Source organism: Onychostoma macrolepis, chromosome 22 (genome assembly GCF_012432095.1).
Source record: "Onychostoma macrolepis isolate SWU-2019 chromosome 22, ASM1243209v1, whole genome shotgun sequence".
Classification (NCBI taxonomy): domain Eukaryota; kingdom Metazoa; phylum Chordata; class Actinopteri; order Cypriniformes; family Cyprinidae; genus Onychostoma; species Onychostoma macrolepis.
In genome coordinates this window covers 23,381,401-23,405,111 of record NC_081176.1, presented here as the reverse complement: position 1 = coordinate 23,405,111, position 23,711 = coordinate 23,381,401, and the positions used below count along the sequence as shown (strand labels likewise).

The 23,711-nt window shown below is 34.5% G+C and overlaps 2 protein-coding genes across 8 annotated transcripts in view; both read right to left on the bottom strand.

Annotated features, from left to right (window-relative positions):
• Positions 1–984: 984 nt before the first annotated feature.
• uchl5 (ubiquitin carboxyl-terminal hydrolase L5) lies at positions 985–8,440 on the bottom strand. The gene is made up of 11 exons (XM_058759371.1): positions 8,198–8,440; positions 5,437–5,500; positions 5,244–5,349; positions 5,025–5,150; positions 4,882–4,943; positions 4,651–4,781; positions 4,507–4,570; positions 4,321–4,423; positions 4,130–4,243; positions 1,976–2,074; positions 985–1,584 (listed from the first exon to the last, which is right to left on the bottom strand). Exons 1-11 carry the CDS (start codon positions 8,271–8,273, stop codon positions 1,540–1,542), a joined length of 990 nt encoding a protein of 329 aa, XP_058615354.1. The 5' UTR covers positions 8,274–8,440; the 3' UTR covers positions 985–1,539.
• A 455-nt stretch (positions 8,441–8,895) lies between these two features.
• glrx2 (glutaredoxin 2) overlaps positions 8,896–23,711 on the bottom strand; it is a 31,806-nt gene continuing 16,990 nt past the window's right edge. Inside the window, exons 1-4 of one of the 7 annotated variants that reach the window (XM_058759876.1) lie at positions 11,576–11,664; positions 10,879–10,942; positions 9,574–9,750; positions 8,896–9,436 (exon numbers count right to left, since the gene is read on the bottom strand). In XM_058759876.1, the coding sequence (XP_058615859.1) occupies positions 9,269–9,436; positions 9,574–9,750; positions 10,879–10,941 (408 nt within the window). In that variant the 5' untranslated portion in view covers position 10,942; positions 11,576–11,664 and the 3' untranslated portion in view covers positions 8,896–9,268. The other 6 variants (XM_058759878.1, XM_058759873.1, XM_058759877.1 and 3 more) reach the window with 6 other exon arrangements.

Sequence of the window (23,711 nt, the reverse complement as noted above, 5' to 3'; positions counted from 1 at the left end):
ATCTTGTCATCCATAAAGTAATAAAATAAAATAAAAATGTTTAAATATGAAATATTTATTTTAATATTTAATATTAAATAAAAAAAACACTTAAAATGAGAAATATTGCTTTAAAAAAAACTTCATTTAACTAAAAAAGACGAAATCCACAAAATTACTAAAACTTAAAAAAAAAAAACCTAATTAAAATATTAATTAACAGTTATTGTACATAAATACCACCAAAATAATACTGTCCTGTGTAGTTTTTTGGGAAGAAAAAAAACATGGAAAGACATGGAAATTACCCATTACGCTAGCAGTGATTATTTATCAAAGTAGTTTCATTTTTGACTTAAAAATCAAATGTTAAATTCAATGTAAACAAAAATGAAATATTTAGCATGAAAAAAATAATAATAAAAAAAAACTTTAATATTTGTACTGTTATTGGTTAATGGAATAAACACTTAAAAAAAAAAAAAAAAAAAAAAACCTAAATAGGAATAAAAAAAAAAAAGACAAAAAGCACATAAAATTACTAAAACCTAAATAAAAAAAATGAAATTAATAAACACATTAACAGTATATAAATAATACAAAGAAATAATACTGCCTTAGGTATTTTGCAATTTTTGCAAATCAAAACAAACAAACAAAAAAAATGGAAATTACCCATTACTGCACCAGTGAATATTTCTCACAGTAGTTTCATTTTTTAAGTTAACGTTTGATTTTAAAGTCAGTGTAGACAAGATTAGAAACAAAAAAGGATTACATTAATCCTGTTATTGTCAATAGAAAAAAAAAATGATATATATATATATATATATATATATATATATATATATATATATATATATATATATATATATTTGAGGAACGCAAACATGCAAATAGAGATGCATTTTCATTACTGGTTGCTACGGTGGGAACAACAAGCCTGACCACAATCTGTCTGCCCATGTGAGTCTGCGTCACACTCCCAAATTAAACATCCCAGACGACAGGAAACCAGCTGTATTTACAAACATGAGAAACACAAAATTGCCATGTAAAGCAACCCAATTCTTTGAAAACAAGAAGCACTTTGACGTTGCTTAACAGACAGGAAGACGTTTTCCATGTGTTATTAGTGCAGATTTATGATACATCATAATTAAAAACCTTTCTCGATTTAACTGTTACTAACAAGAGACTTTTCACATTTGTGTAATTTAAATTCCATTTTACCATTCTGATTATTTTCATTGTTAATAGGTCATGAATAATAGATACATTAGTGCTTTAATGTACAATATTTTACAGCTATTTAAGACTCATTTATCGTCTTTTACCATGTGCTAATCAGAAAAAAAAAACATGAAACACTATTACTGAACAAATGAAATTTATATGAAAATAAGACATTATTTAAACATTTCTTCGCATGCATGCACAAACATGAAGGAAATGACAGCAAGACTTCACTTCCAGGTGCTCCTTTTATGGGATACAGAAGACAAATGCACATCAAGATATTCCGTGGCATGAAATTAAACCGGGTCTAACATTGTTGGGTTACTTGGCTTCTTGTATTTTTTTGGCACTTTGTTTTTCCTTTGCCTGAAGAAACAGAGGGGGAAAAAAACAATTTCATATTCATCCCTTTTGAAGTGAATTCAGATTTGGAATTCCTAGAATTTTACATTTAAATACTAGAATATTTCCAACACTGCACCCTGCATGAATAAACACAAATGTACTAGGATATAACATGGATGCTGTTACTGCATGACTATTTTATTTTATTTATTTATTTATTTTTTTGTCATTTTAGCATAATACCATTCAAAGTTCATTGCCTTATTATCTGTAAGGTTTCATGCAAATCTAATTACAAGAGAACAAAAGACTGCAAGCTCAACATCAAAATCAAGATTACGTAACAGCACTGCCCTCTAGTGGTGTGATGAGACTGGCTTTCAAACACACTGGTGACTGTGACTGGACTTACCTTTTCCACCAGTGGTATCAGCTGCTGATATTCGGCCAACGTCTTCAGTAACTCCATTATAAAGGGTAGGTAGTTGTGCTTCCTTCTAATGTTCTCAATCTAAAAAACAAAACAAAACAAAAAACAAAACAAAAACAATTGTCCCATATTCTATAAGAGGCATTGCGCCACCACCACCACCCACAATAATAAAAATTAATTAATTAATTAAATGTTATTGTAATATTATAATAATGTTATTGTTTTCCCTCACAGGTCCTTTAAGTTTTCTTTAACTTAAAAAAAAAATAATAATAATAATAATTATTATTATTATAATAATTATCATTACGTGATATTTTATAAAAACATTACTATTAATATTACATAAGTGACATTTACAACTATAGTTTTTGTATTTTTAATAATAATAAGTTATAATTATAATATAATAAAATTATTATTATTATTACACGAATGATTTTATAACTTAAAAATAAATAATTATTATTATTATAAAGTAAAGTTACATTTTAAAAACTTATAGTTTTAAAGGGTCAATGAAACAACAGTATTGGGATATTTGATATTTTATACTTTATACAATATTATATTACTTATTAATATAAAGAACTATTCAAAACCGATTAGGAAAATAATATTATAAAATCATTTATAACGTAGATAAGTATAACTTATCTTTTAAAAGATCAATGAGGAAAACAAATATTAATATTGATAATGTTATACTGTACTAATATTAATTAATACATAATTAATAATAATAATTTTCATGTTATATATTTTTAATAATAATAATTTATTAATATAATTTTTTTTATAATTCATTATATTAATTTGTAATATAACCTTTTAAAAGACAAATTAATAATGAAAATTAAATTAATATGAATGAATAAATACATACATATTTAATATAAATAATGATGTTATAATTCATTATACCAGTTTGTAATAACCTTTTAAAAGACATAATTCATATGAACAAATACATATTTAATATAATGTCATATTTTATATGCTTCATACTAATTTGTAATATATCCTTTTAAAATACATATTAATAGTAATATTTATTATTATTATTATAGGGATAGTACAGCCAAAAATGAGAATTCTGACATTAATTACTCACCCTCATGTCGTTCCAAACCTGTAAAAGAGAGTATCACATACGTAAACAATGTATGCTGTTATGTGTCAGCAGCACCGCGCGGATACGTTGTTTACGCTTTGATCTGAACAAACAACGTATACGTTGTTTAAGCATGTGATACTCTCCAAAATGGCGCTATAGGGTGACGCGGCGGAGACGAATTGTTGAATAAAGTCGTTATTTTTGTTTTCTTTGCACACAAAAAGTATTCTCGTAGCTTCATAAAATTACGGTTGAACCACTGATGTCACATGGATTATTTTAACGATGTCCTTGATACGTTTCTGAGCCTTGATCGCGTTAGGATGCTTGCTGTCTATGGGAGGGTCAGTGAGCTCTCGGAATTCATCAAAACTATCTTAATTTGTGTTCCGAAGATGATCGAAGATCATCGAACGACATGAGGGCGAGTAATTAATGACAGAATTTTCATTTTTGGGTGAACTATCCGTTTAAGTGGTATTTTATAACAGGCATAACTTAAAACATTATTATTTTTAAAGGTTCAACAAAGAACATATGGTCACACTTTATATTAAGTGGCCTTAACTACTATGTACTACTTACATCAAAAAAATAAGTACAATTATTTCATATTGTACTTATTGTGTTCATATTGTATTGCAAAACACTTTTGCGGCTATTGAGGTGGGATACGGGTAAGGTTTGGTGGTGTGGGTTGGTTAAGGTATAAGGGATTGGGTCAACAGTGTAATCATAAATTTAATTGCAGAAATTAATTACAGATGTAATTACATACATGTATTTTTAAAAATACAAGTACAATGTAAAACATGTGTTCTCACAATAAGTGCATTGTACCAAATGATTCATTTAAATGTAAGTACACAGTAGTTAAGGCCAACTAATATAAAGTGGGACCGAAAATATTAACATCAATAATAAAGATAAGTTGAGTTGTTAATATTACTAATATTCCTAATAATCCACTATTAATAAGTTACTTTTTAAATGATCACTGACGGAAAAGTACATACTTTGTATCTTTTAAGTTTTTGGTTCTCTTCTTCAATCAGGAGCTGATACTTGGCGATCTCTGACTGGATAGAGCTCAGATGATTTCCACTCTGGTCTGTGTCCATCGGCTCTTCCTGTGAACAGCAGAAACCTCTTTAAACAACCTTCATCATTCTGTCGTTCCAGCATTTGACACAGTCAGAAATCTCACCTCTGTGAGCTGCGCCTGCAGTTCAACAATCTTCTTTTCATAAATCATCTTGCGGTCTGAAACGATGGCCATCAAGTTAAATCGAATCTCACCCTCGCTGTATCTGGATGGGTTCAAAAGCAGAAACGCTTGAATAAAAACCAGTTCTGTAGAAATATCACCTCAAATCACATCAGCTTGACTTACTTCTGTATTCTTTTCTCAATGACGGGCCGTACAGCACTGATCCAATCATCCTGGTTACACGCACCTGAGAAGTGACAAAACTATTTAAAAACAAACAAACTGTTTTAAAAAAAAAACAAATAATTCAACATCGATTCCACCTACCCAGATCTATGGGTCCTTCGCGAAGTCCGTCCAACTCATAAAGTCGGCCGTTAACAGGAACGTAGCTCACAAAATGAAAAGCGTCCTCTTCTTTAGCCGACGACTTTGCGTCAAACTCAAACATCTGTTGTCTTTAGAAAAAAAAAAAAAAATACAATTTCTCAATGTTATATAACACTTATTATATATTGTAAAAGAGAATAAACCTTCATAAAAGCAAATAGAAATAACCTGGCGAAGCTGTTGTGAACTTGTCGAATCACTTCAGAGTTACTGAGAGCAAGACCTTTCATCTTTAAACATAAAGTCATATAAAGCTTAATAAACAATAATAATGAAAACTACTTTTTAAATTAAAATGCACGGTAACTTACCGCAGCATCAAAACTTTGCGAAAACTCTTTGAATTCTGTCAGCGTTTCCCCAAGGTGCATATCAGGATGAGTACAGTTTAACAACACGCTGACGATCGCTTGGGTCGCACAGGCATTATTGATGACCTGAAAAAGTATGTTTGCGAATATTACTTTCTAGATCTCCCTTTTGCACTTGGTAGCAGTTTTCTGGATGTGATGAAATGCGTAAATGTGCACCTGCTTGGCGAAGAAGATCTGATCCAGCCTTGAGTCTTGAACTATAGACCCCGCTGGCTCCTCACCGGGTTGCCACTTGAAGAGGAAAATCAGACCATGAACGGGCCTGAAATGATTTACATGCATATTCAATTGCAGTTTAAACACCTGGAGGAAGACTGGATATAATAACTGATTCAATGATGTTGCTTACTTGAGATTTTCAAAGTTTTCTGGCTCCATGCTCCATATCTCTTCTACCTGTGCACCTTTGCATCCTGATGACAACAACAGAGACTGAACTGAGGATTCAAAACTCACAAATAAAGCCTATTATATATATATATAATGTTTAAATGCACCAGTATGACGTAACTTAAAAAATCCTGAACCTAATGTTTGATTACACCAATGATGATCCAGAAACCTTTAAACATACTAATATTGCTTGGAATGTGCAAATAATGCACAAATATACTGAATCAATTGTTCAAACACTCTTTTTATGCACACAAAATGATCAACTACATATTTGAAACGTGCAAATAATTCCCAAATATACTAAATCAAATGTTTGAACGCACCCAAGTCCACAAAAATATCAGTCGAATGTTCGTAACGGGCAAATGATTCACAAATATATTGAATCTACAGCTGGGGAATTATTTGATCCCCTGTTGATTTTGTACGTTTGTCCACTGACAAATAAATGATCAGTCTATAATTTATGGTAGGTTTATTTGAACAGTGAGAAACAGAATAACAACAACAACAAAAAATCCAGTAAAACGCATTTCAAAAAAAGTTATAAATTGATTTGCATTTTAATGAGATGTTTGGAAACTCGAATCTTCAGCTCCCTCCACAGATTTTCTATGAGATTACGGTCTGGAGACTGGCGGCCACTCCAGGACCTTAATGTGCTTCTTGAGCCACTCCTTTGTTGCCTTGGCCGTGTGTTTTGGGTCATTGTCATGCTGGAATACCCATCCATGACCCATTTTCAATGCCCTGGCCCTGACGGTACATGGCCCCCTGTCCATCGTCCCTTTGATGCGGTGCAGTTGTCCTGTCCCCTTAGCAGAAAAACACCCCCAAAGCATAATGTTGCCACCTCCATGTTTGACGGTGGGGATGGTGTTCTTGGGGTCATAGGCAGCATTCCTCCTTCTCCAAACACGGCGAGTTGAGTTGATGCCAAAGAGCTGGATTTTGGTCTCATCTGACCACAACACTTTCACCCAGTTCTCCTCTGAATCATTGGCAAACTTCAGACGGCCCTGTACATGTGCTTTGAGCAGGGGGACCTTGCGGGCGCTGCAGGATTTCAGTCTTGACAGTTATTTTGTGTTTCTTCCATTTGCGAATAATCGCACCAACTGTTGCCACCTTCTCACCAAGCTGCTTGGCTGTGTAGGTCTACAATCTTGTTCCTGACATCCTTGGACAGCTCTTTGGTCTCGGCCATGGTGGAGAGTTTGGAATCTGATTGATCGATTTTTTCTGTGGACAGGTTGTCTTTTATACAGGTAACACTCCCTTTAAGAGAGTGCTCCTAATCTCAGCTCCTTACCTGTATTAAAGACACCTGGGAGCCAGAAATCTTGCTGATTGATAGGGGATCAAATACTTATTTGACTCATTAAAATGCAAATCAATTTATGCCTTTTTTAAAATGCGTTTTTCTGGATTTTTTTTGTTGTTAGTCTCTCACTGTTCAAATACACCTACTATTAAAATGATAGACTGATCATTTCTTTGTCAGTGTGCAAACATACAAAATCAGCAGGGGATCAAATAATTTTTTTCCCCCACTGTATGGTCGCATGCATATCCAGAGGAAGATGAATTAAACGTTTACAACATGCAAATGATGTCCACTTGTAATGAACCAAATGTTTGCGTGAATCTCAACGTAAAAGGATTCAACTCTCTGGAAACTGCAAATGATACTCAAACACACTGAATCAAATGTTTTAACGAATTCTGTCCGCATGAAAAACGAATTCAATGTTCAGAACACGCAAATATACAAATGTAAGCCTATTGAATCAAATGTTCCAATCAAACGTTTGAGGGATTCAAAAATGAATCGAATTCTCAGAACATTGAATCGAATGTTCAAACGCAATATGATCCCCACAAAAAATACGAAGTTCAGAACATGCAAATGACACAAAGCACCTCAAAAGACATTATACGAAAGTACCTATATAATGTCCACAAAAAAATAACAAATATATATAAATATGAATCAAATGTTCAGAACTTGTCCAAATATACTGAGGTCAACGCTTGTTTGTACGGAACCACCAATGTCGACAAAAATATATCCAATAAAAGCCTAAATATACTGAATAAAGTAAATATGAATAAACATAAATATACTGAATAAAATGCTTAGAAGATAAGTGATGCGACACGCATTGTATCTTATTTTCGTAATGCATCATAAATTATAATTAATCGAATCGATTAATCGTCGTTGTTGCTTCTGAATGTTTGATTCAGTATTTTTGGGGTTGTTACGATTCATAATAACCCCAAAAATACTTAATCAAACATTCAGAAGCAGCAATAATGAATCGAACTTTGTTCAAATGCACCATGAATACAAAACGATGCTTGTTCTGATGCCCAATTTTGATTCGGAAGACACCATGCCCCCAAAAAAATGCCGTCTAGGCAGGCTGCTCACTACTTTTTGCGACAGGTTCAATGACATTTATACACAGGTTCAGAACAGCAGAAATGTGAAGCAGCTGTCATTCTGCATTAATTAACAAGTGCAGCGCTGACTCACGCGCTGAGCCCATTCAATGAATTCACTGAATTATATGGATTTAAACCACATTGCAGGCTGGCGATCAAACCCTATATTAACTACAAATCATACTGAAATTCAAAATCACTGAAATGAAGCAAAACTAGCGCACTCGCACGCACCGCTAATGTATATAATATATAGTGCTCACCAAAGCCCTTTATCAGCTCTGTGAAAACTCCAGGGTCGCTTTCCATAAGACACCATTCCCCAGCGCTTCCCGCCATTGCTGTAATTACGCTTCTTATTGTAAACAGAAAATTGTGCTCGTGTAGCGGTTAGACGAAGCTAATGGGACTCATTCACACATACAGTAGTTTTCCCGGCATTCCTTTCGACATGCGTCATTCTTCTGCTTCACTTGGTGCCTTAGACATGTGAGGCGCGCTTCTGCCTCCACGCGTCCAGGAGCGCAGTCGAGGCGAGCTGTACCTTCTTATTTCAAAATTAACATGTTACAAAATGTTTAAATCTTGAAAACTCCGTATTACGTAAACACACGCTTAAATTAACATATATATTGAGATTTAGCAGGGCTTTCAAAATAGCAACAGGGTTGACAGTTTATATTAAAGCCCGTTTCACATAAATAAATAAAATGAACTTGCAAATCTGCGTTTATATTTGACAATTCAGACTTTTCTTGCAATTTCGAGATGTGAACTCAAAAATATGAGAAGTTCAGAATTCTGAGCTTATGGCAGTTCTTTTTTCTGAATTGCGAAAAAAGTCAGAACTCTGAGATTAAAAATTACAATTACCTTTTAATTTATTTATTTTTTAATTCTGAGGCGGAAACAGGCTTTCATACATTGCTGCTCAATGTCAGAAATAATCAGTTTACAGTGATGAAAAATAAGGTTTTATTTCAAACCAGTGGGTGTTTGTGTGTTTACACCAGAAAAATGAATACCAACATTTTTGTAAAAGACTTTAATACTTTATTTTAAACCTGTATGTACACAAATGAATACTGAGAATTCGTAACTCAGGTCAAAAATAAAATCATCTAAAATGCTTGGTGTAATGCCATTTAGTATTATTTTACAAGAAAACATACAGTGCATAACAACCCCAAGATAACAATAAACACAACAATGTCAATCAATTAGGAAAGTTAATTATTTTCCCGACAACAGCATACATATTAAAACACATCTACTTAACCCCTGTTTGGGCTGTTCAAGGGTGACCAACAAGTTTGAACACATAATACAAAACATTATGACTGATTATGTTGATATTGAGCGTTGCCTGAGCCCTCAGGGCTGGTACTCAAACAGCACGGCCTACACTGTTCAATAAGAGGCAGAAGTTTTCCTTGCTGGTGGAGCTGCTTTGTATCTGTGCCTCCTCCAATGCACTGCCCGTTAATAAAGACTCTTGGCACCTGAAGGAGTTAAAAGGTTTAAGGTCAACATTAAAACACTATTTTGGCAAAATCAATATATCTAATCATGTGCATAATTCTAATCAGCATCCAGGACTGTAAATGTTTTATAAACATAAATAAATTACAGGACTTACTGTTCTGGCACCTGTTATTTGCGCTAAGGTCTCCTGGAGACGTCCACCATCATTGTGCTGATCTAGCTCAACAACTTTATATGTTGCTCCAATCTCATTAAAGACATTCTTCGCCATCTTACAGTATGGGCACGTGGTTTTGGAGAATATCACAACACAGTTACTGGACACAACATCCTGTGTATAGATTATATATATATATATATATATATATATATATATATATATATATATATATATATATATATTATAAAAAGATCCAGGTTAATAAAGAAAAACAGGTATTGAAGGCATAATATTTTTAAGAAATCAGATTGTGATTTTCCTGATAAAAATTACTGATGTGATTGAAATGTGAAGAAAAGCTCCAGGTTTGTTTTGCTTGTTGTTTGTAGGGCAAAAATTATGTGACTATTTCAATATGGTTAAACAATTACTGTTGTTGCTATTGTTACCATTATTAACAACAATCATAATAATAGTAAAAATACATGTATTATTATTAGTTGTAGTATTAGTTCTATATAAAATATTTAAAAAAGAAATATTACTATTGTAATATTACAGTAAAATAAAAAAAAGTAGTATTTAAGAAAAATATGATCATTTTAAAATGTAAAAATAACTATAAAATGACAATACTAATATTTATGGCTTAAGCTATAGTTAAACTAATGATCTTTTATTTTGAAGGAAAACATTGGGTAGGCCTCAATGCTTCTCTTTTGTTAAAAATAGCTGGTTATAAACACTTCTCATTATAATTTCACTGCAAACCGAACTGCTGTGAGACACTAAAAACACTGGATTATGAGCTGCTCGTGTGTAAAAGAACACAGTGCCGTATTTTACTCTGACACATGCAGCGCATTTTTAGATTTAACTAAATTACAGCCTTTGCAATTTGATAATCGCATATAGTGCTTCTTTTATTTATAAGTTTTTTTTTTCTGATTAATCGTGCAGCCCTAATGTATGTAAACACTGAAGAATGTTGGTAACAAAACATTTTTGTTTCCCTTCGACTTCCATTGTATTTTTAGTCCATACAATTGAAGTCAGTGGGAACCGAGGCTGTTACCAAAATTCTTCAAAAAATGATGCAACATGAATAAATGACAAATTCTCATTCGTGAATTATTATTTTAAGTTAAACCTTTTCATTTGATCCAGTTGCTCTAAATGATTGATTCATCTTTTTGATCTGGGCTGTGTGGATTTTTTTAGTTTCACAGAAAAAAAAAAAAAAAAAAAGTCAGACTTTAATTTTCTTAATAGAACCAAAACAAACCAGTATAAGCTTACCTGGACGAACTGAGTACATGCTGAGCTTGACAACCCAGGCGTTGCCGACATGAAATTCCCCATCCTAGATAAACGACAGGAATTTAGGTTCAAACTGAGGGAAACAACACCACTATATAGACAACAACAGACTCAGATTAACACACAAGATGACCTTGTTATAATCACTGGTCTGTAAAAAAGACATGTTGAAGATACAAGGAAAGCAAACGCAGCTAGTGAATATGCAAGAGAATTAGACCGGCAATTTAAATCGGTCATGTTGTTTAGTTGTCTAGTCCCAAATGAATAACTAACTAACAAGGATCTCACAGCTAGACTGTAATCTGATCAGATCACACAGGGGGGATTTAAACATTTAATGACCCTAAAAACAGCCTATGGCTTTTGTCTCCTAAAGTAGGTTAACGTTGTACCGTCGGAACGTAACAAACACAACGGCGGTGTTGATTTCACCTACTGTTTATTTCAATGTAAACACGTTTATGTTAAATTATATAATCTAATATTAATTATCCTCATTATGACCTTAGAGTCTGAAAAGCCTGTTTGGATTTGTAGAAACATCCTCTCGTAAACATTGTTGGAGTGCAACGACAAGCGCCGCTTAATGAATAAAAAAGCCCTCCTTAGAAAGTAACCGGTTTTACATAAAACCCCTTTTCTTCTATTTTGCTAGTCCAAAACACACGCGTACCTCTAAACCGGAACCACATTGATATGACATAAGAAGCCCCGCCCTCCACGGGTCAGCTGAATACTTCGCTACCAGCCTGTCCTGATCATTGAACATTATGAGACACACACTTGTTTTCCTCTAGGGGGCCACAGTGGCTCAGAAACCCGAATTCCCATGATTTTGTAGCATTGCAGATATATGTGCACACTAAAGTAGCCTATCTATCTATCTATCTATCTATCTATCTATCTATCTATCTATCTATCTATCTATCTATCTATCTAATATAGCCTACATACAGGGCTCAAATTGAGGGGGGATGTGGGGGGATCCCCCTGGTCGAAAAAAATGACAAAAAGCATCCCCTCTGTAAAACCACCATCCCCCTTTACCACCCCCTTTGGATCATTAATTTTGTGTATTACCTGAAAATGATCATGCACATGAAATGTTAAAATTCTCTACTTATGACATAGGCGTAAATCCCGGGGGGGCGGGGGACATAGGTCTAATATTGTAGACCTATGTGTTGGGTTTCCTTCACTATGATGTTAAGTGGCAGATCAGTGGGTTTAATGCGGTTGAATTAATGCGAGAGACGTACTAGGTTTCAGACGAAACCTAAAATACTATGGATGATGCAAAATAATAATTATAATATGACCGCGTGGTGAACCATGAACTCATATTTAAACACGGTCTCCATGCTATGTACACATGCTGTGTACACATATCTATCCTTACAAGTACAATTTTGGCTGTATTATTTGTGTCCCCTTCAAAAATTGCTCTTGAGAAATTTTACGTTTATTGTCCCCCCCTACTGTCAGATGAAATTTATGCCCCTGATTTATGATAATTTACGAACTAAATAACGGCGATTGGCCAATCAGAGCTTGGTGCTGTAACAAGCTGCGCACAAGCGGAAGCAATTTCACAATTTTTCGCGCAAAATGGTTCAAGTGCAACTTTTGAAGTTCTTTAAAAAGAAGACAACCGAAGGTATGATTTTTTCCTTGATTAGAAATTAAAGACGTCCTCCTGACATAATGTATGTGTGACTGTAGGAGAGCTGACATTATCCAAAACCAAAAGCATTCACTGCGCGCTGAATCCCATTAGAATACTGTTAGAATGCCCTTATAATTCCAGCGATGAAACAAAAAATACCCATGTATGAGTTTTTATGTTTTTATATTCATTGCACAAGCAATGCACTTTTCTGTATATCAGCACATGTGCGCGAGGCCGCAAGCACAAATGTGCTATTAGTTTTATACAACAGTGCATAGCAACGTGGTGTTTCATTCCGTGAATGATTCAGTTTTTGGACAAATCGAATGAGCCAGTGATTCAACAGATGGTCAGATGGTCTCACTTCTTTCGTTTCTACTGAATCAGCCGTTTTGAACGAATCATTTGATATGAATGATTCAGTAAGCCATTTATTAAAACAGGGACTTGGTGCCACCTACTGGCGGTTTTATTGTCATATTTATTTATCCATGACAGACCTAAATGAGTCAAGGTGCCAGCACAAAAACACATTCAGCAAAATATTGTTTAATTATCAGTATTGACCAAAATTCCTCTATGTCAGGCCCCAGAAGGAAATAAAAACAACAATGTATAAATAACAGTTAATTTAATAAGGTTATTTTTTCATTAAATAGAAACCTTTTTAAAAATGAGACCAATTGTGTAATCATTGTGTAAAATTAGCCACAAGATATATATATATATATATATATATATATATAAAGACTGGCACCTGACATGCAAACAGAAATTCACAACAGGAATTTGAATGCATAAAAATGCCTCACCCGTAAATCACACACGATTGGTTCACCAGCGTTGAGAAAAGTAATCCATTTAATTGAAAACATAACAGTAAGAGTAAATTTCCTCACATTTCTAGGCCTATAGCCAGTGTTGGGCAAGCTACTTGGAAAATGTTGCAAGCTAAGCTACAGCAACATGGCAAAAGTAGTTTCTAAGCTATTTAAAAAAAAAAATTTTATATTGAACCAACATCGTACCAAGTCAATGCTCTCTCAGTGATCAATAAAACTGTCAGTCAAGCAGATAGACAGGCACAATAGTTCAGTTTAATTGTTTTTCAACAACTGTTCCAATCTGGCAACAAAAATCAGTATCATGTACAGGGCCGGATTTACCTCATATTGTGAAATACACAACATGAAATACTCCTATTGGTAGTTAGTTGGTATTGTGGCTTTATTGTATACAGATACATTTATATAAATGGTAACACTTCACAATAAGGTTCAATTAACATTAGTTGTAGTGTAGTTAACATGAACAAAGAATGAACAATGCTTATGCATCATTTATTAATCTTAATGTTAATTTCAACATTTACTAATGCATTATTCAAATTAAACATTGTGTTTGTTAACATTAGTTAATGCACTGTGAACTAACGTGAACTAATTATGAACGACTGTATTTTCATTAACTAACATTAATGAATAAATATTGTAATAAATGTATTGGTTGTTCACTCATGGAATCTTATTGTGTAGTGTTACCATGTTTAGGCCTACAGATAGGCTATATGTTTATTTGCATCGTTGCATGTGTCATTATATTATTAACATTTCACCAAAATCAAGTTCAAATACGAAGTTTTTGACCAGCGAATGTTTTTTTCCGCCACATCAGACGCAGTACGTGCATTGTTTACGTTTTTATGAACTTGCAGGTTATATACAGGTTTCTCTCGCTGTGTGGGTGCTCAGTGTTTTTTCTTCTTTTTTTCAGTTATTTGGCCAAAATATATCATATTATAAAAGATTCAGCGCTTCTCACAAGCTGGCTGTGACTCGACAACAAATTATAGACTAAGACACTCTTCTCTGCTCTTAAAAAAAAAAAAAAAATCATTAGCCTTTATAAATATAGTGTTTCTCGAGTGAAGAAAACGCTGTACTTATTCAGTCAACAGTTCTTTATTTACCTTCAGACTGCAAACAAGCTGAGAGATGCTCTAAACTGCTCTAAACATTTCGTTGACGAGAGAGGCGGGAGGAATAATGAGGTTTGACTGACAGCTTGAGGAGCCAATGGTGTTACGAGCTTTAGTGGCGGAGGCTGTTCCAGGATCAGTGATCCTGTTATATTTCTGATTTGAGCTCGAGCTTCAGAAATGCTTTGGATAATGTAACGTTAGCTTTTGTTGATGCTACCGCGCTACTTGATCAAAAATAGAGCTTCTCTCAGAAACCAGCGACGCTACCACCACGCTACTGAGAAATGTAGGCTAGTTAAACTACTAGCCAGTGCCCATCTTATTCTCAATAAGTTTGTGGTTTCTGTTTCACTTCTGAAAATGAGGGCGTATTTTAATCTTTTAAAACGGGCCAGAGGGGCATTATGACTCTTTAGTGTGTCCTATCCACATTAGCCTATATAAAGTTTTTTTTTTTTTTTTTCTGTCAAAGTCCGAGACTTCCAAACCATTAGCCGCTGGAAGTAAATAAATAGAAGAAGAAGAAGAAGAACATCGCAGTGAACGGTCACTGTTTGAGCGACAAACCAGTGGTTATAATTGCGACATTACATTAATATGACAAAAAATACCAGTTTGCGGTATCAAGCAGCATAATGAGCTGTTTTGTAGAGATAAATAAAAGCAAGTGACACCGGAAGCAACTCACATTCAAATGGAGGGCAGGCCTGTAGAGTTATTTGTCCAGTGTTTTGGAAATTTTTATGTGTACATCTTTGTCCTTCAAAGTTTTTTTTTTTTTTTTTAATCTGAGAGAACTGTCATTTTGCATCCATAGGGTGGCACTATGCTATTCTGTAAAAATGCATGACATAGAACCAACACAGGATTTTGCTTTTCTTGGGAATCTTGTCCCCCCTTTTTTTTGTTGTTGTTTGTTTGTTTCCCCATTTTATGACAAGTGATTTAATGCTGCTCACTAATCTCTGGTTTCCACAAAAGCTGCCATATTGCCGTCTGCAAGAAAAAAAAACAATCGATTTTTCTACCCCGCTAATCCTTTTGAATTAACCAAAAAGAATTAAGGCTGTTCTTGTCACTTTTTTAAACAACAACATGAGTTATCCATCTTATGGGTATTTTGTCAACAATAAATGTTCTGAAAACCCCAAGGATGAGGAATTTAATATGAAATATTACAGCACAAAACTGGCCCTAAAATTGTTCTGTAGCCCGAGGTTGCGCCTTTCTCTTTCAGCTGATTTTCTTTTCAGTTGATACAAAAAGAAACTTTGAATTATTTATTGCGTACATATTTTAAAGTTTAATGGCTTGAACTCCATACTCATTAATATCGTTAAAAGAAGATGATCAGTGTGTCTTCACCTTTCACTTTTTTTGTAATAATACTTAAGGACACACTAAAGGAAAAGTTTTGTTTGTTGTCTTACATTTTCAAAACCTGTCCTTGCTTACTTACTTGATCTCTGTTGTGATTCACTGCGATTTCCAACCAGGAAACCTGTGTGTGTATATAATGAGAGAATGAGAGTACAAACAGCTGATAAAATGATCATAATAACCCACATGACGCCAGTCCATCAATTAGCATCTTGTGAAGAGAAAAACTGGAATAAACAAATACATCAATAAGAGGTTTTAACTGTTGCTTCTGACCAAAATATGAGATCAAAATCCATAATTGCTCTTCCTCAAGTGAAAGGCTGTAAAACAAAGTGTTTTCCTCTCACATCAAAATCCACCAACATTTAGAATTGTTTTGGACTGTTTTCACTTGTTAACAGTGCTTGAACTGTGCATGTTTCCCTCCGGATTCATGACTATTTCACTGCACTGTAAAAAGTGATATGTTGACTTAACTTAAAAAAATTGAGTAAATAGTAACTTAAAAACAAAGGTTAAGTGAACTTGACAATTCACTTAACTTATTATTTTAAATTGATTATTTACTTCATAATTTTAAGGCAATGGGTTTCCTCAATTTTTTTTAAGTTAAGTCAACTTATCTTTTTTTATAGTGTGGAAGAAGTAATATTATGTAGAGGACTCGTTTGAAGTAAAAACGTCTTGATGAATTCGTTTCTTAAAAACACACAACTTTTCTCTTCATAAGATGATGGACTGGAGTCATGTGGATTATTGTGATGTATTTTTCAGCTGTATGAACTCTTATGCTGATGGCACCTATTCACTGCAGAGAATCCATTGGTGAGTAAGCGATTTAAAGGGATAGTTCACCCAAAAATGAAAATTATGTCATTAATTACTCACCCTCATGTCGTTCCAAACCTGTAAGACCTTTGTTCATCTTCAGAACACGGCTTAAGATATTTTTGATGATATCCGAGAGCTGCACAGCAAAGGTATAGACACCGGCTCCTATGTCAACAGCACCACACGCATGTGTGATCGAAGACTGACACAGAAGAGAAGAACAGTTGAATAACGTTGTTATTTTTGTTAGTTTTTTTGCACACAAAAAGTATTCTCGTAGCTTAATAAAATTAAGGTTGAACCACTGATGTCACATTAACCGTTTTAACAATAAAAACAATAAAACACTTTAGTTGCGTTTCTTTCTATGGAGTCTCAGAAAGCTTTCAGATGTAATCAAAAATATCGTAATTTGTGTTCTGAAGATGAACAAAGGTCTTTTGGATTTGGATGAGGGTGAGTAATTAATGACCAAATGTTAATTTGGGTGAACTATCCCTTTAATGCTAAATTTCCTCAAATTTGTACCAAATCAAGAAACAAGCTCACCTACATCTTGGATGGCCTGAGGGTGAGTAAACTGTTTTATTTTTTGGGTGAACTTTTCCATAATGATAGCCTAAATATTAACGATGACTAAATATTTAGCTGGTTTGCTGCACGTCTAAAATTACTAATAGACCAGTGGGACCACATAAGACAGAAAGCCCAGAAACCACTGTTGTAGACCATAATCGTTATTTATTAGTTATCTTCTCAATGAACACAAAACCTACAGGCTTTTATAGCACGAATGCACGCTCTCTTCTGCGCCACGCATTTGCCCTTTTCCCATCTAGCGATTATCAAGGGTCCGCGTGTAACCCACATGTCACAGTAATGGGAAAATCCTCCTTAGTATTTACAGTCTCATGACAAGTAATGACTGCCATACACCGAACTCCACACCGAGAGCAGACGCCCCTCACCCACACTCCCTTCAGCGCGGGTGTCATTGGAATATGCCCCGCTGATTTAATATCTGTTTGCTGCATGCATTTGCGGGCAGCCATGTAATCAAGCAAGAAGCCACTGCTGCGGCTGCCCTCATAAATCACTGTCCCTGGCGGACAATCATGCCTGGCTATATGGAGGCAGGCACTAGTGAAGCCACTGATTATACTCACTGCCTTATTAAAACCCTTCGCGCCGATGTCGCTCCGTCTTTCGCTCTTAAATGATTTGGCACGGTGATGGAATGACGCCTCAATTGAGTTCACAGGAGGAGAGGGTGCCGTTCCAATAATCTCTCGAGTATCGCCTCACTGAACTGGCCGTGATTCCTCCCACCTGTCAAAGCCAACTAACGTCTCCTCCCGACGAAGGTACAACAGACTCGTCTTGGCAATAAGCTGTGGCATTTTGTTAGAGAAGGTTACTGCACTTTGTCACATAAGGGCTTGTCTCAAAGGCCACATCTTGCACTTTCAGGTGGGCTTTAGACTTTTACACTTGACAGATGCCAGGGCAGTAGCTGATGGAGTGAAAGATGGGTGCAATTCTGGGCAGATAATGAACAATTGAATCCGTTAAGTTATTAGTCATTTAAATGTCTTTCCAGGTCTTCAAATCTAAGTTTTAATATTCAAAAAAGCTAAAATTTCAGTACAATCCAATATTAATTCGAGGGCCGTCCTTTGGGCGGTGCAACTGGTGCGGTCGCACCGGGCCCCGCGGCGAACGGACTGAGAACGTGATCGTGAACGGACCGAGGGGGGTCCCGCTCCCCACCGGGCCCCGCGTCAGCTAGGGACGGCCCTGATTAATTCAATGTATTTTGTGAAGTGTTATAAAGCATTCTTGTATAACTTTATAACATATTTTCTAGTCCTGTATACTGTTGTACTAGGATTATTATTAAATTATAGATTAGCTATGAATAGCTATAAACAATTTCACTTGAAATGTTTACTTGCAAAAAGTACTATAGCTTATAGCTAATGCAAAAAGTTTGCTCTGCTCTAAATGTCTTTTCCATGATTTTTTTTATTTTTTTTGAAGATATTAGCCTACTCATTTATATGAATTTTCCAGAACTTAAAAGCTTAAAAAAAAAGAACAAATTTCAGTGAGCATTAAAGATCCAGTATTAATTCAATGTATTTTGTGACAGAATTAAAAAATAAAATAAAATAAAAAAAATCCACAAAATGCACTTTTGTAAATTGATATGGATGTCAGCTATGAATCCTTGGAATTCAAACAATTACACTTTAAATTTTTGTATTTTAACCATAATAAGTATAATAATAATAATAATAATAATTAAAAATATGATTATTATTATTATTATTATGAACAGTGTTCACAGTTTTCCATGACTTTTCCATTTGTCAGCTATTAATCTTTGAAATTTTATTTTATTACGCTTTGACATTTTTAATTCACAAAAATAAAAAAAACTAATTTTACTATTTAGGTAAATGTTTCAGAGCAGAGTAAAAATGCTTCTTGTCCATGACTTTTTTAACAGTTTACTAATTTCCATGACTTTCTAGGCCTTCCCATGTTCAAGTTTGCAGTAATCTGTAATCTACTATTAAGAGAAATAGACCATAATAAAAATAATATCCAAATATCTTCAAATATCTCACACCTTAGTAAATCAAGCCATATTAACAATAACAAACAAGTAGAGTTATGCACAGGTCAGGAAAAAGACAGCAGGGTTCACCAATCCGCACTATTCTCATTACTTAAGTTTTTTAATGCACAAACACAAATTGTTTACAGACACAAACCCAAATTATTACAGTACATCGCATCAACAGCTCATCTGCAAATAAAACAGCTGAACCTTGCATTTGATTTATTTGCTGCTGCCATATGAAAACATCAGGAAATGTAATTCAGCTAAAATAAAGTTCAGAAATGATATGAGCCATAAATGAGATCAAATATAAGAGAACAGAAACGAAAGATAAAAGCACACTGAAGAACAGTAAAGGAACGTGAATTCGAGAAATAATTAAAAAAACAGACATAAAAATGAAGGCACAAAGGAGTGGAGATAACTTTGATAAAATAAACTGCTAAATATTACATTTTTAATTTTGCTGGTATCAGAAAATGACTCAAGCGGGATTTGAATTTAAAAAGATATAAAGATGATTTAAAATGATTTAAAAAGAAATATACAGTGAACGGCCCTCACAGTGTGTTTTAATAGTACTGTATAGTGGGGGCTTCTCGTCTGTATTCAGGAGGGATGGTTTGCCCTTGGTGGCATTTGTTGAAAGGGCACACACTAGTGATCCCGGTTGTTCAAGGTCTCAGAAGGGATTTCACAGCTTCTTGAGCGCAGTAATCCACTGGTGTCCATTCAAGACGGCAAATGAAATACACCCCAAAGAGGGGCTGGGGGAAATAGATACCTCCACCCGAGTGTGGCGCCACTATAATTGGACAGTTCCAGGTGTGAAAAAAGTGTGAATCATATTTTGATTGGGAGGAAAAAGCAATATGTCATGGAGGCTTCACTGCTTTTCAAAGGTACAAGGCTGGTTCTGCTGTGTATCAAGAGTTCCACATGGACAAATAATAAAAAAAAAAAAAAAAAAACCTGCAGTTGATAGAGTACAAAACATTCACGGGCTACTTCTTAAAGGAACAGTTCACCCAAAAATTAAAGTTTGCTGAAAATGTACTCACCCTCAGGCCATCCAAGATAGATTTGGAGAAATGTAGCATTACATCACCTGCTCAGCAATGGATCCTTTGCAATGAATGGGTGCCGTCAAAACAGCGGATAAAAACATCACAGTACATCCAAACAACTCCAGTCTAATAATTAACGTCTTTGGAAAGCTACTTGTTTTTAAGAAACAAATCCATCATTAAGGCATTTTAACTTTGAACCGTTGCTTCTGGGCAAAAATACGAATCCATAAACCATAATAACACTTCCTCCTATTTGTGAAAACTTAAGTATATTTTGGGTTTAGGTGTTTACGTGAACAATTGTCACAAACTGCCAATTTAGTTTTCATTATCATGGACTTTTAGTTGGTTTGTCTCATTTCCTGTTGTCTTTGTTCTAGTTTCCCGCTCTTTTTGTACAATGGCAATTCATTTGATTATCTGACCAAGTTTGTTATCTGCATATACTTAAGTCCCTTGGTTTAATTGTCGGTCGTTGTTTGTTTTTATGTGCACACTGTTACATTGCCTTGGATACCTTGTGTTTATTCTTTAATAAAGAACCTTTGAACATGTCTTCATGTTTGATTGTGACAACATTGCATTCATTATGGTTAATACTGTCTAAGGTCATGTAAACATATTGCAAAGGGTCATGTAAAGTGATTCTTTTATTGGATCAAAAACCCTGCAGATTTTTTGTTGTTAGCATTCAGCTAGCAAGTTAACAGTTGAACCTATCATCCTAGCCAAGAAAAGCTCTTTTAAGCTATGCAAGATATCTCAAAAAGATCAGAGTTCACAATCATAAATCAATCAATCTATCAAGGAATTAAATGAGGAAGGGGGATCAATTTCTAATTTGTGATAGTTAATAAACATTAATAAGCAGCAAATTAGGAGCTTATTGAGGCCAAAGTCATAGTTAATGATTTGTTAATTGTGAGAATTGGACCTTAAAATAAAGTGTGACCTAATATTCAAATAATCCAATAATTGAGAAAAATACAAATGCTAACTTTTAAAGCAAAGATTAGAATTTAGAACTCTAGAAGCTCTCGACTGAAAACAAAACCAAAAAGATATGGGAAATAAAATACAAAACTACAATGACATCAGTATATTAAAGTGCTGGATACACATATACTGTCTGTTCACTCTTAAAAGTACAGGTTACTTATTGCCATTTATGGTTCCAAGAAGAACATTTAACAGCACAAAAGCTTTTTCTGATTATTAAAAAAAAAATGAACTGCTCATTAAAAGGTTCTTTTGGGAAACATGCTCTTCTACTGCAAAAATCCCCCTTTTGAAACATTAAAGAGTGCATGACAGGCACATTAGGTATATTGAACAGATTTTCTGTAGTTCTACAAAAATAACTAATGAATAAGAAACCTAAATGGAGGAGGAAGCTGAGACCTGAAATATTCTAGATAAACCCTCTCGTCTCCATACTGAATGTACGCTTTGAAGGTAATCTCAATCGTATCAATCTGTCACTTGATTTGTCAGCCCTTCATTTCCCCTCCAAATAGATGGCCTGGATCTTAAGGCCCATCTATGTTATCGGTACCTTTCCACCCAAGACGTTCAGCATCCTCAGCATTGGAGCTTTTATCAGTTGGCTTCAGAGACTCCTGCTGCTCGCCAACAGCTTGACTACTTTATCTCAGGCAGGAATTGCGTTGACCTTGCAGCATCTCCTAATCGATGTTTCAATAATCTTTTTTTCACAGTAAAACACATCAGTGTTAAATGACAAGCATGTTCCCTCCTAGGGATGTGCTCGAAGCCGAATACCTTATTCGGAAAGGCACGGATAATGGCTTCAAAACGAATAACGAATTTATCCGAATAACAGAAAAAATATTCGGCAGACACAATCACATGTTGCTGAAACAGCACTACATTAGTGAGGTCTGCGGTTGTTAAGATTTGTGCAATAATAATGGCTAGTATTGCTTTCATAACGTTTGACACAGTTTCATACAGATAATATCATGGTGATCATTTCGTTTGTCTAACGAATGTGGTCTCTTCAGCAATAAACTATCTGCGCTCCGTTTTTGATTGCTGCCTGTCAGTGCCGGCGAAGCAGTGTTGCCAGATATTGCTACAAAAATCAAACACAACCAATCTCCTGAAAAATGCACCAAAATAAGTTTAAATCTTGTATTTTGTAAATAGGATATAGAATCTCTAACCTCAACATTCATCTTCCCACTTTATTAATGCCCTAATTACTTTATTAACGCTGTTACATTAAGTATTAAAACAAGTCCAGTGACGCTTATAATAACTAGATCTGGCAACACGGCGGAGCGGAGTGGAGGCTGCACTCCGAACTTCAAACTTCAAACCTTTTCGAAATCCATCTGTAAAAACGCATTACATTAACCCTTTTCATGAATGGCATTACATTTAATTATACAAGATGAAGAAAAGCGATGTTTGATCAAGGCTTTTGGAGGGTCCAAATGATTTGTTGCGCTCTGTTGATAAAAAAAAACCTTGTAAATGATCACAGACGCCCGCAACACATGATCTAAGTTACTTAAAGTTCAAGCGAGCTTTATTGTCATTCTGCTATGAGTAGGCTACTGAAAACTTTCTTTCCATTTCTATTTTTTTTTTTTTTCAGCTTCTTTTTTTCTACTAGTGCTCTTATTAAAGATTGTGGATGCATGTCTCTTGTCAAATTTGTACACAAAGTTTCACTGGAAAATAAGAATAAAGTTATTTTTCTTTTTTGATAAAGTTTAAATAAAAGATATTTACAAAGTTATAATTTTAATAAAGAATACTTTCTTTAGTTATACAAGGCATATTTGTTAAATGAAAACTACGAATCGAACAGATTTGCATTTAAAATGGTATTTTTATGTAATTTGACGAACTTCCGGTTTAAGCCACGCCCACTTCCGGATCTATCCGAATACAGATACAAATAATTTTGAGATTGTCACAGATACAGATACAGATACAAATAATGGCTCTGCTGCACACCCCTATTCCCTCCTCTATTTAGCATTGTGTGACTGCCACATCAGTCCTAAGATTTACCATTTTAGCACTTCCTTTATACTAAATATCATCTTTGAAATGACTCTTTGTTGGAAGAACAATTTTGGTGTTTGCTAAACCCTAATAGCTAATATAGACTGTCTTAAAGTAAAAAACTGAATGTAGTGCGCCAACTAATAGCACTGTTTATTAGCATGTGCTGTTAGCATTGTTTCAACACCCCATTCACTAAAGGTACAA